Source organism: Gossypium hirsutum, chromosome A02, assembly GCF_007990345.1.
Source record: "Gossypium hirsutum isolate 1008001.06 chromosome A02, Gossypium_hirsutum_v2.1, whole genome shotgun sequence".
NCBI classification, from domain to species: domain Eukaryota; kingdom Viridiplantae; phylum Streptophyta; class Magnoliopsida; order Malvales; family Malvaceae; genus Gossypium; species Gossypium hirsutum.
The window spans coordinates 97358053-97370596 of NC_053425.1; the positions used below are offsets into that span (position 1 = coordinate 97358053).

The window sequence follows — 12544 nt, forward strand, 5'->3', positions numbered from 1 at the left end:
CATCCAATAAAAGCAAACATGGTCACCTTGCAAACTATACATATCTACCTACCACGTCTTTGTTTCCAATGAATACTGGCATTGTACTATTCATTAAAGGGACTGTCTCTTACCTTCTAGTTATATATTCATCAAATTTCCATTGCTTTATATCCAGAAGAGTTTCAAGCCTAAATCTTCCCTCTTTTTCCTTTCATCTCGGAGTTCTTTCCTATTAACCTTAGAGCAAAGCAAGATGGTCAGCGCTAAGAAGCTTATCAAGTTAGTAAGAAAATGGTAAAAAATGGCTACAATCAGGAGAAAGAGGATCACACCATCAAGTGCCACCTCAGATACTAGCACAAACAGTTGCAACACGTCGACAACAGTTGAGCAGGGCGATTTTGTTGTATACAGTGTGGATCAGAAACACTTTGTGCTTCCATTGGAATATCTCAAGAATGAAATAGTCATGGAACTATTTAACTTGGCTGAAGAAAAGCCTGGTTTATTAGGCAATAAAGCTCTCATCTGCATGTATTTATAAGAAACTCGATGCCTTTGGAAGGATTCCTGTTAAATAATGAGCCACCTTTCTGCATGTAACCTAGTAAAGTTGGTCAGTAAAACTGAGCTTGTAAAAGAAAAGGAGAGCTACACATAAAATTACGCTACATAAAATTACATGAATGAAGAGAAGTCAATAGTAATATGGAAAATTATAATGATATATTTAGGCAGCCCTCTGTGACAGTTTCAGTACTAGATAAGTAACTGCTACTTGAAGAACCACTCATACTTATCCCAACATAAAAAAATTACCGACTTGGAGTTCAATCTTGTAAGCCCGACGTTGCTCAAGCATAGCAGTATCTGACAATTCAAAATTCATTTTTGGATGCAACTCACAATCAGGGACAACTTCATTTTCTATAATCGAGGTTGAAGGTCTCTCTGATGAAGTGTCACTCTTGAAGCTTCTAGACAAGTCAGAATCACCTATCTTCAGCTCTTGATCCATCCAAGCTCCCATTGACTTAATGATGCCAACTAAGCACTGCACTGATTCATGCCGGAGAAAAATATCCTAGGAAAGAGTATTCCAATTTCAGCTTTCAACCCTGACCTAAATTTTGTTAACAAGCTCATAAAAACAAAACACTGAAGCTGGAAAACTGACATTACTGACTTGTAGATCCAACTAAAGTACTAGAATTTATAGTACAATAATAGAAAATCGAAGGCATCTTGTACTTGGAAGATGATGCAGATACATCTATATCTATTTCCAACTCCAATTATACTTGAAGGAGCCATCTATACTGCCTGCTAGCAGAACTTTTGGTTCCATTTGACCCTCTAGTGTCTGGACTTCAATTTGTGTCTGCTCTAAAGCACTATAATGTATAATTCTTAATAAATTTCCGACTGTTGCACCATATCTCCAAATCTGAAATACTGTAAAATACAATAATGAAAATTAAGTTATTATCAGTAAGAAATTTTGGGAATAAAACTCTGATTTAAAGAACGACAAATATTGCAAAAGAGATATGCATGGGTAATACAGACAATATAAATTATCAAAATTTGAGTTATCTCCTCCATTAATTAGTTTATTTTTGTCGTCTCCAGCGGCAAAGTCGAAATAATAAAACAAGGATTAAGAAGAAGATATCGATATGATGATTACGATTGACTCCCTGCAATTCAATTCTAGTCCGTAGGTTTCCCATAAGAGAAAAAGAAACATCATCTCCTCCAAAAGACAGAGATTTAGGAGTTGAGTTGTAGCCTATTTTTTTAGAAATTTTAAAGAAAACCCATCACCAAACCCTTTTAAAACAAAATTTGATTATTGAAGAACAGAAACCAAACGAAATTAAACTTAAAAGAAAAATCTGCTAACCTGAAAGTGTATTGTTGTAATAAAAGAAGAAATTTTGAACGCATTTGCAGGGAAAGTCTGAAGGAGATTTTGGGAAAAATTTTCTTCAATTTTATTCAGCGATGGTCAGAATAGCCATTCCAAGCTTTCAGCACTGAATCCCTATTACGCGTTCTATTCAGCGATGGTCAGAATAGCCATTCCAAGCTTTCAGCACTGAATCCCTATTACGCGTTTGTGGGAATAGAAACGCTTTAAGTAATACGGCCGAATGAAGAAACAGTGAACCAAACAAAAGCATTACTAGTCATCAAAGAATAAGGAGGGAATGGAATAGCCATTCCATCCAAGCAAACATAGTGTTAATTTCTAACAGCTATCAAAATTTCTGTTTCTTAAACTACCGGTAGAGAAAACAGAGACAGATAAAACGAAGAAAGGAATCTATCCTTAGTCCCGGATCTCAGTCTTACAGTTTCATCCAAAGTAGTGAGAATCAAGGGAAGCGAGAGAAAGATGAGTGGGGGAAGGTGGTTTGTGTAACAGGAGTATCAGGTTACATTGCTTCATGGCTCGTTAAGTTTTTACTCCAACGTGGTTACACTGTCAAAGCCACTGTTCGTGACCCAAGTTTGTTCTTAACTTCAATATTTGAATCTTGGCTTCAAGCCCCTTCTCTTTCTTCTTTTTGTTCTTAAATCTGTGATAATATTTGATGATTAACTGTTAGGGTACTTGAACTTGCCTGATTTCATCTTTCTTAACCGACTTTTTGGGCAGTGATACAAGTCAAAGATTAGAAAGATAGACTTTGTATGTATGTAAACCTATCTGAGTTGTTATAGAAAGGGTTTGGGTTGGATTTCCGCTACTCATGGACAATCTAATTGCACATTTTATATTTTTGGTGATTTCATTCTGCAATACTTAAAAATGCCCCCCCCCCCCTCTCTTTTAATGTCGAACTGTAACACAATTCTAATTTCTGATTCCTTTTACTAATCAGCCTTGATTCCGCTAATATATTTGGTTTTTAGGCTCAATAGTTTGTTTAACTTTATGAAGGAGATATATATATATCTTTTTGCATTTGGTATTAATGAAATATAGTTTTAAGATTGATATGTTTTTCCATATAACTGTCCCGTTCACTTTTATATAGGTGATCCAAAAAAATCGGAACACTTACTTGTACTTGATGGAGCAAAAGAAAGGCTCCGTTTGTTCAAGGCACAGCTGCTGGATGAGGGAGCTTTTGATTCTGTAGTTGATGGATGCGTAGGAGTTTTCCACACAGCATCTCCTTTTTATCACAATATCAAGGATCCTCAGGTGCTTTTTTTTCTCTCCTATAGAATTTTTTCATGGTCAGTGTATAAATATTTATGATTAGTTTCTACCATTCTGGTTCTTTAAATATTGCTGATTTTTATTTTTTCTTTGTATATGGATGAAGTAGCCCTCCAATGTTCATAAGTGTCATTAAAAATGAACTTTAGTTATCATATTGTCTCATCTGCTATAGTTCAACATGTTTTTCTACAACTAGTATATTCTTTCTCTGGTTTACTTGAATCCCACCACTCATTTCTGAAAATGGTGGTTCTTAGGCTCATGTATGTTGTTAGAATTCTTTGAAGCTTGAGCTAACTGTTGATCTTTTCAACTTGTCTGGTTTTGCTTGAAATTCTTTGCTGTAAGCAGGAATAATTTTCTTGGACCATGAATCAACTTGCAAATGGTGAAAAAAATGTTTACTGTATCGACTTTTGTTCAAATGGTCTAGCGTTTGATTTTGCATGTACGTATTTTCAGTCACCAACATTGCAATATGAATCCTGATAACTAATGGATTCTATGGCTGTTTTATAACAGGCTGAAATGCTTGACCCAGCTGTGAAGGGAACACTTAATGTTCTTAGGTCATGTGCTAAGGTCCCATCTATCAAACGGGTGGTTATAACATCCTCAATTGCAGCTATTGTGTATAATGGAAGGCCTCTTGGTCCTGATGTTGTAGTTGACGAGACTTGGTTCTCAGATCCTGCTTTTTGTGAGAAATCAAAGGTATGCAAACGTACAAACTTATATAACATATGTATGTATATATTCAAAAGATGTGATGCTATAAGTGTATCATTTTTCTCAAGTTACCAAATGATGTCATGCTGCCTATATGAGTGAGAGCCTGGACCTAGTCTTGTACTTTTAAGAAAACATCTGTGAAGTTTCCTATTGTTGTTTTCTTTCTTCCTTTTTTTAATCCACTGGTTCATAAATTGTCTTTCTATAAAGTATAGGCATATTAGTCCAAGGCTTCTAGGGAAGGTGCCTGAGTTAATTCGAGCTAGCTTTTAAGACCATTACTGTCATTATCTGAGTCACCTAAAAACTGTCAAAGCAAGCATCATTTGTGGAATGGTTAAACTTCAAATATCCTCACTGTTTCTTTCGTTTGATTAAATCTTCTGATTTAACTGCAAATCTCTAATTTTAATGCTTAGTAACTACTTTCCTTTCCTGTTATTATGATTTCATTCTATGAGAATTGAGTGTTAAAAAAGTACACTGTAAATCTGTAATATGATGTTTAGTTCTGTTCCTTGTTTAGGACATTCTCAGTTCCGTTTTTACTTCTGTAGAAAGGAAAAATGAGGCATGATAGGATCATTTTCATCAAATTTTGTTTTGCTTGTTGTCAGCTTTGGTATATGCTTTCTAAGACGTTAGCTGAGGAGGCTGCTTGGAAGTTTGCAAAAGAGAATGGCATTGACATGGTGACAATTAACCCAGGGTTGGTGATTGGACCTCTTTTACAGCCGACTGTCAATACAAGTGTGGAGCCAATTTTGAAACTTAATAATGATACTTTCCAACTTAGATTTAGCGGACACGATTTTAGCCAATTTTATAAAATGACCTTAGGAGAGAACAGTTCCCTTCTGAGTTAATGTTTTATTCGTCTTGCTTACATTTTTGCTTCCGTCTTATTTAATGCAAAAAACAACAAAAAAAAAGAAAAAAAGGCAGTGATAAAACAAGTCTAAGAGAAATTTAGGGCCAAGTCTGAACTTAAATAGTAAAAAAAAAAAAAAGCAAAGAGAACGGCATTTATAAAACAATATGAGCCTGCACAATGTTGTAAATCTAAGAGGAATTTCTAGAGCTTGAACAAAAAGAGTATAGACATAGATCATTTATGCTTCTGCCACTTATGGGATGAACTAAGCAAACTACTTAAGAGTTCCGGTAGCGCAGGAAGTGTATTTCAGATTATGAGAATCCCAAACTATTGAAACTTGAAGAATTATTGACTTATTCTTAGAATTTTTAAAGTATGGAGGTGCTCTGTAGAAACTTTTGAGGAAGAGGTGAAGTAGCGAACCATTTACCTTTGAGTAAATTCAGGTACAAGCTGTCTGAGTAATAATAATAATAACAACAATAACAATAATGCTGGTTACATTCAGGACTTTCTTTAATTAATGGTATTGAAAATGCTTTCTTGTTTTGCATGATAGTCATTCTCATTCTTGCAATAACTTAAGATGCATGTCTTTTTTTGCTTTGGCATCTAATATTTTTAGAAAGAAGAAGAAATATAATTTTAATAATTCTCTCATTGAGCAGTTTCTTGCAAATAAAAGAGTAGCCAGTTCAAATACATTTCATAGACAACAGACAACTAAGTCTCTAAAAATCTTCTACTTCTGTTGGCCGGCGTGCCAAATGCTTCCTCCTGAGTATTTCCTTTATTTGATACAGGGGCCAAAACATTTCCAAATGCAACTTTTAGACTAATAGATGTTAGAGATGTTGCCAATGCACATGTGCTAGCATTTGAGAATTCTTCAGCCTGTGGTAGATATCTTTTAGTTGAGAGAGCTGTGCACTGTTCAGAAGTTGTACAGGCCTTGCGCAAGCTTTACCCTGCCCTTAGCCTCCCTGAAAAGTAAGTCTCGAGGATATAATTTACTGCATGTAAACTTCAAATCTTTGGCAGAAGCAGCTAAGCTTCAATTTTGTATCTGCTCTGCTTATCGAGCATCATAATCTGTGTTATTTTTATATTCATTACATGGACTACACTGCTGTCCAAGTTGGTTTTTTAGATCCAATGATTGATCTATAAGTGGGAAAAAGAAAGGTTCTTAAATGACATAACTGATAATCCTATTATTTTTGCTCAACATGAAAAAATTTTGAACTTTTTTTTGTTTCTTTTTCTGTTTTTAGAGGCCAATCTCAGTAATAATTATGTTAGCTGTTTCTGTTATCTGATTTATTTCTATCTCTATAAGAGGCCATTTTGGGATCAGGGAGGAGGATTGTTTTTCAATGGTATTTTTTCTATTTATGTATTATTAACTGGAGCCAGTAATTTTTGCAGATGTGCTGATGAAAAGCTAAGCGCGCCAATCTTTCAAGTGTCCAAAGAGAGAGCGAAAAGTTTAGGTGTTAAATTTACCCCTTTGGAGGTGAGTCTAAAGGATATGGTTGAAAGCTTGAAGGAGAAGAACATCTTCAGTGGTTGAATCATGGTAAGTGTTAGCTAAGTCTGGTGACTGGAGGTTTCCTTTTAGGCATTAGTTCATTCTGAATGTCATGTTCTACGTTAGCTGCTGTTGTAAACTTGTTCCATTCTGTGAAACTTAATAAGCTTTTGGAACTCGAAGACATTATATTAGCATATTCGAGAAACTTAAAAAAGAAACAGAAAAAAAGTGTCGTTGCGTGGTTTGATTCGTATTGAACTTTATAAACTGATTTAGTACATACAATAAAGCATGCCATATAAGTATGTTTCCCATTCAACTTATATAATGAATTAAATTCATAGATCACCTACAGAAAATAAAAAAGAAAAAAGAAAAAGAAAATAGCATGCACTTGATGGAGTAAATGAAAAGCTTTATCTTGATGTAGGGATCTATTGATGCTGTGACTAATAAATGCATGTATTTTCCATACAAAATGTCAAGGATCGTCAGGTATGTTGTTCTGTTTAGCAACTTCTAGCATCCCCAAGAGGTGCCATAAAGTATATGATCTTTTCACTATTTTGGTAGGCACCAACCATCTTGTTCAGATCCTACCATGGAAATCAACTTCATTCACAACCAGATATTTCAAAGAAACTCTTGTTAGCCACTCCATTCAAGACAGTTTGTCTAAACTTAAGCTCCAAAATTCATATGGACATCATGAAACTGCAAGCCAGAAAGATTGCCAAGACTTGGTGGAGGAACTCTATAAAGTCCAACCCTTTGAAGGAATCCAAGTAGTTTAGTTTTAGTAATGAAGGACTGATATCCCCAATCAAGTTCCATAAACCACACCTGCTTGAGGATTCTGAATTTAGAGGGCAAAGGTCGTGAATATGGATCATAAGCAGAACTCCATTGTCATTGTTGCAAACAATTCCTTGCCGCTGACTGCAGTTGCTTCTTTTCCATGATCCATATGAGAGGCTGGTTTCAGGATGAGTGAGATCATTTCCCAAGTCAAAAAGAGCTTGAGGGTCAATTCCAGAGCCATTACAAGCAAATTCACCTGTTATGACGCACAAAACAACCAACATAAGGCCAACAGCCATGGATTTCTCCATCTCCAAAAAGATTAAACAATTGCCTTTCAACTCAAGCTATGGGTCTAATAAGAAAATCAGCAGCCCTTCAATATATGCTCTGTATTTTCCTTGATAGGCAAGAAAATAAGAGATTCTTTGGATGCTCAGAATCCCAAATCTAATTAATAAAAATCATTTAAGCGAAGTCAAAGAGCCAGCCAGCCAGCCAGGTACATTAAAATAAACATATCGTTACTGATGATATGAAAGCAAAAAACATGGAACTGCCAAGAAAGTTTAAATAAAAAGAAGTTTGTGGGAAGTGATAAGCAATGCACAAATGGAAGCATATTCCCACTCCAAATTACAAAATCTGTTGACTTGCAGCATTAAATCCGATGATTGTACGAGAGAATACACAATACTTTATTATAGCAAGTCAGGATTGAGTTTTCTGTAACTTTCAATTTTACTTTGGAAATGTTATCATTTATGATTATCCCTGTCTGAAAATTGATTTTCTTCTCATTGTGGACTATTTTCCTATCCACAATCTTAAGGCTAAATAACCCAAAATTGTGAATACCATCTATAACTCCCACAAATTGCTTTAGCTAGAATTTGATAGCCACAACACAACAATGTATTTTAAGAATTTATTTTGGTTATTTTAAACATTTTGTTGGCCATAGAGTAGATGATGGTGACCATCAAAGAAAGGTGGTTTGGAATCATAGAATATGATTTGTCTTTGGGTTAATTTAAGTGTCCGTACATAATTAGTTAGATTTTAAATTGTTCCTAAACTTTAAAATATTATATTTGAATCCTTAAAGTATTAGTATTATATTAATCATGACATTATGTTAGTTTAGCAATTAATTTAGATGTTGAATGCCAATTTGAATATAACATGAAACATATTTAAATTACGTGGAACAACTTGTAAATATGTGAGTACTTGTCACATAAACATGTTGGAGATAAAAAACGAACGATATCAATAAAATTTAAGAGAGCCTTTTTTTTTCAAATTTTAAAAACATCAAATGCAAATCATTCATGCGGTAGTTACACACATATTTACAATTTGTTCCACATATTTTAAATATCCTCCGCATCAAATTTGAACTAGCATATAACACCCAAGCTAATGGCTAGACTAATAGAACATATTTGATACGATATTGATACTTCTAAATTTTGAAACCAATTTAAGACCCGTTCAAGTTATTCCAATATTTTTATACATTAACAATTTGATTTATAAACTTCAAAGTATCAATATTATATCAATATCTTATAGTTTCTAAATTATATGTGTCACATTCATGTTTTTTTCATATAATTTCGTATTTTGTATAATTTGTTATAGTGACTCAATTGACTCAATTAAAAATGATGTTATATAAGTTTTAAAACATATTATAGTTTTGTTGTGTATATTTTACTTTCGGTGTTATAAAATGTTATAACTATATTTTTTTTTGTGGCGTCTTAATATATCTCATATTTTACGCCCTCTGTTATAATTGTTTATTTTTAACTTTAAATTCATTTATTTAAAATTTTTATAATTACACATTGATAAAAAATATATTATTTTCAAATATTGTTATTTGATTTTCCGAAAAGAAGCGAGAACATATCATATATATAATATAATATAATAAGTTACATAAGCCCATATTGTGACAAATGTTATTTGATTTTCTAGTGAATTTCTACTTTTTTTTTATTTTTATCTACTAAACAAAATTTAAATAATTTAAGTAAAATAATTTAAACGCACTTTTATCTTAATATATGAATGGGTATATACATATTTTTTTAAATATATTACAAGCAATAATGTAGAGTAATATATATATATATATAACAAGGTAGCTTTCTTATTTTTTTTTTAATTTAAATCCTTTTTTTTTAAAATATTTTTTATCAAGATATATTAATACATAGATACAATTAAATATATTAATGGACGGGTTAGTTTGTTACGAATTTGATATTAAATAATCCCTATTTTATGATTTTGTATTAATTATTAAAATTAGTTCAATAATTAAAAACAAATGAAATACTATGACTTAAATCTTAAAGTTATGCTTTTCTTTAAATAGTATTTAGGATTAAGGGTGAAAAAATTCTCAAATTTTTTCAGAAAAAGTAATTAAACTTCTACTTTTTTTCTTTTTCTTTTTGCACTCAATCGGGTACTTAAATTGTCAAAATGCATAAAAAAAACCCTTTGACTGCTGCCCCTAATTGTTTTCACCACAACTTGTCACAACTATGATGTGACATGTAATGAAAAATGATAAAAAATAAAAATTAATAAAAATTATACAAATTATTAAATCTTAATAAAAATATAAAAATATTTAAAATTAGAAAAAAATTATAAAAATCATAAAAAATTATAAAATTTTATGAAGTTGTAAGAAAATTATAAAAAAATGTAAAGAAATATAAAATTCGTAAAAAAAAATTATACAAAATAATTGTATCCCATTATCGAGTCTCTCAAATACGCCCAAGCTGATCATGATCAACCCAATGTTTCCTTGGTTTTGCTTACCTTTCTCCTCTTACTTACATTCAATCTTTTCTTGTTGGCTTTGTTTATCAGACCAATTTTTACCTAAACTTGAGAAATATTAGAAAAAGTGGGCATGCTTGTAGCTATTGCTGCATTTTGTCACGCCATAGTATGCACCATTTGATTCCTTGTGCTACTTCCTTGTCAATGCTTGTAATGATGTGTAGTGTATGTGTGTATCCAAAAATTATTTGATTTCATATGTTTGTAATGATTTATAGTGAATATGTATGTATGTATATATGTATGTATGTATGTATGCATGTATGTATGTATGTGCATGTATGTATGTATGTATGTATGTATGTATGTATGTATGTATGGACTTTAAAACGAGTCTAAGATGCCTTAAAAATAGATTGAAAACATTTTGGGGTCAATTTGAAATATATTGGAAGAATTGAGAAAATTTTGAAAATTTTTGGAATAGGGGACACATGGCCATGTGGCTAGGCCGTGTGAAATGCCCCATACCATGTCACTTTCGAAATTGGGATACACGACCGTGTTCCAGTAAGTGTCTTAGCCTATGTAACTCACTGACTCGGATCATACGGTCGTGTCATAGGTCGTGTGTCAAGCCGTGTAGAAACCACTCCTATATCATTTCTCGACATGCTCAGGGCACACGCCCGTGTGGGTGTCCGTGTGTGTCACATGGCCGTGTGACAGACCGTGTCTTGGGCCGTGTGCACCTAAATGTACCTTAAAACTCAAATTTACCATTTTCTACTTGCTTGGGCATTAAACAACTCAAATACCAATCATTTAACCTATCCAAAACACAATTAAACATACTCAAAACATGCCAAAACAACCATCTTAGGTGCCAAACCAATGTACCCTCATTGGTACCACGTTTTATATCAAACACATTAGCAAATCAATTAACCATTCAAAGCTTCATTCATACCATGTTTACCAATATTTGGCTAGCATTTTAGCTTATTAGAGTATCAAGCTTAAAGCTACCACCCATACTAAAATCACATGACATATATCATATACTTTCAAAAGAGTTAATTTTATAAAACATACTTATCTTTACCCACATTTATATACAAGTGTAACGACCCGATTTTGGGCCAGTCAGAATAGTGGTTTCGAGACCACTAATCTGAGGGAAGAGAATTATTTTTTAATATTATTTTATGTGTTGTGACATGACTATATGAGAGTATGAAAATTTTGGTGAATTAATTTTAGCGATTTCATGCTTAACTGTGAAAAATGACTAAATCGCATAAAGTGCAAAAGTCCTATTTTGATAGCTAAGGGTGTCAAATAGCTAGAGAACCAAAATTGGGGGTCTTTAAAGGAAAAATAGGCCCTAAAAAGGGTGCTTGTCCAGCCATGGGGACCAGAATGGTCAAAAAGTCAAATTAGGTGAGTTTTGGTAGCTTATTTGACTAAAATAGAAATAAAATAAAAGAAAGATGATTCATCCCTTTTCACCATTTCTTCTCCACTAAAAATTCAGCCATTGTTGGGGTTTTCAAGCTTGAAAATTCCAGAAACTTGTAACCCTCTCAAGTAAGTGATTTTGATGGTTTTTCTTGATGATTTTTGTATTTTTAGAACCCTTGTTGCATGAGCTTTCAGATGAGGGGACTATTTTGTAAAATGGTTGAAAGTATAAGGTTTTACCATGAAGTTTTCATTTTTTTTCTAAAATTTTATGGAAGAAAATGAATCATGGTTGTGAAATAAGCAACTTTTGTGAAGGTACTTCTCATGAAAACCTTAAAAGGATCATTTTGTAAAGTTTGTAAAATAGATAATAATGTTGTGAAATATTAGGAATTTGGGGTTGTCATAAGAGTAATAGATGGTGGGTTAGGCTTGAATAACAAGGAAATTCAATAAAAATTGATTTTCGGGTCTAGGGGTAAAATGGTCATTTTGTGAAAAGTCTAAGGGAAAATGGTCATTTTCCCCAATTATGAATTTTTGAGTACCTAGATTAATAAAATGATTAAATTTGTGAATTTTCATCATTATAGATCAAGAATTATAAAATTCGAGCCTAGACTGAGGAAAACCAAAGCTAGTGGACTAAGCCGAAATAGTCGCCATATTTTGAATACCAAGGTAAGTTGTATGTTAATAATACAACTATATCTTTATGATGTGTAATTGAGTTGATATGGCCTAAATTGTCTTGATTTTGAATACGACAATACATGTTGAGAAATTTACGTAGTAAAAACTTTCGTTAAACATTTGGAATAGACTTGGATATTTGTACCGTGATAATAGGTGATATGTGTGCTAGTGTAAGACATGTCTGGGACATGCATCAGCCACAGCATGAGAGCCAGTGTAAGACATGTCTGGGACACGCATCGGCTTCAAGATATTTAAGCCAGTGTAAGACATGTCTGGGACATGCATCAGCCTCGCGATATACAAGCTAGTGTAAGACCTGTCTGGGACATGACGTCAACTTGTGGTGTGTCAGTGTAAGACCTATCTAGGACATGGCATCGGCCTTGCTATATGAAAGCCA

General features: G+C 33.1%; 2 protein-coding genes across 2 annotated transcripts; one reads left to right on the forward strand and one right to left on the reverse strand.

The window, feature by feature from the left end:
• Positions 1 to 337: 337 nt before the first annotated feature.
• Positions 338 to 2279, reverse strand: LOC121209944 (brefeldin A-inhibited guanine nucleotide-exchange protein 1-like). The gene is made up of 4 exons (XM_041081949.1): positions 1889 to 2279; positions 1234 to 1437; positions 806 to 1066; positions 338 to 575 (listed from the first exon to the last, which is right to left on the reverse strand). Exons 2-4 carry the CDS (start codon positions 1294 to 1296, stop codon positions 507 to 509), a joined length of 393 nt encoding a protein of 130 aa, XP_040937883.1. The 5' UTR covers positions 1297 to 1437; positions 1889 to 2279; the 3' UTR covers positions 338 to 506.
• On the forward strand, positions 1453 to 6643 carry LOC107952398 (phenylacetaldehyde reductase). Its single transcript, XM_041084289.1, has 7 exons — positions 1453 to 1473; positions 2278 to 2497; positions 3030 to 3199; positions 3743 to 3934; positions 4570 to 4702; positions 5633 to 5819; positions 6258 to 6643. The coding sequence occupies exons 1-7, from the start codon at positions 1453 to 1455 to the stop codon at positions 6400 to 6402; spliced, it is 1068 nt and encodes a 355-aa protein (XP_040940223.1). The 3' UTR covers positions 6403 to 6643.
• The last annotated feature ends 5901 nt before the right edge of the window (positions 6644 to 12544 follow it).

What these genes read in the sequence shown, in the direction of transcription:
- LOC121209944 (XM_041081949.1), bottom strand. Translation starts at nt 1,296, where the DNA reads ATGGCTCCTTCAAGTATAATTGGAGTTGGAAATAGATATAGATGTATC. An exon ending in GTATCTGCATCATCTTCCAA is followed by an intron (nt 1,067 to 1,233) that starts GTACAAGATGCC and finishes ACTCTTTCCTAG; the next exon opens with GATATTTTTCTCCGGCATGA. An exon ending in CTTACAAGATTGAACTCCAA is followed by an intron (nt 576 to 805) that starts GTCGGTAATTTT and finishes GGTTACATGCAG; the next exon opens with AAAGGTGGCTCATTATTTAA.
- LOC107952398 (XM_041084289.1), top strand. Translation starts at nt 1,453, where the DNA reads ATGAAAATTAAGTTATTATCA. An exon ending in ACAATATCAAGGATCCTCAG is followed by an intron (nt 3,200 to 3,742) that starts GTGCTTTTTTTT and finishes GTTTTATAACAG; the next exon opens with GCTGAAATGCTTGACCCAGC. An exon ending in CTTTTTGTGAGAAATCAAAG is followed by an intron (nt 3,935 to 4,569) that starts GTATGCAAACGT and finishes GCTTGTTGTCAG; the next exon opens with CTTTGGTATATGCTTTCTAA.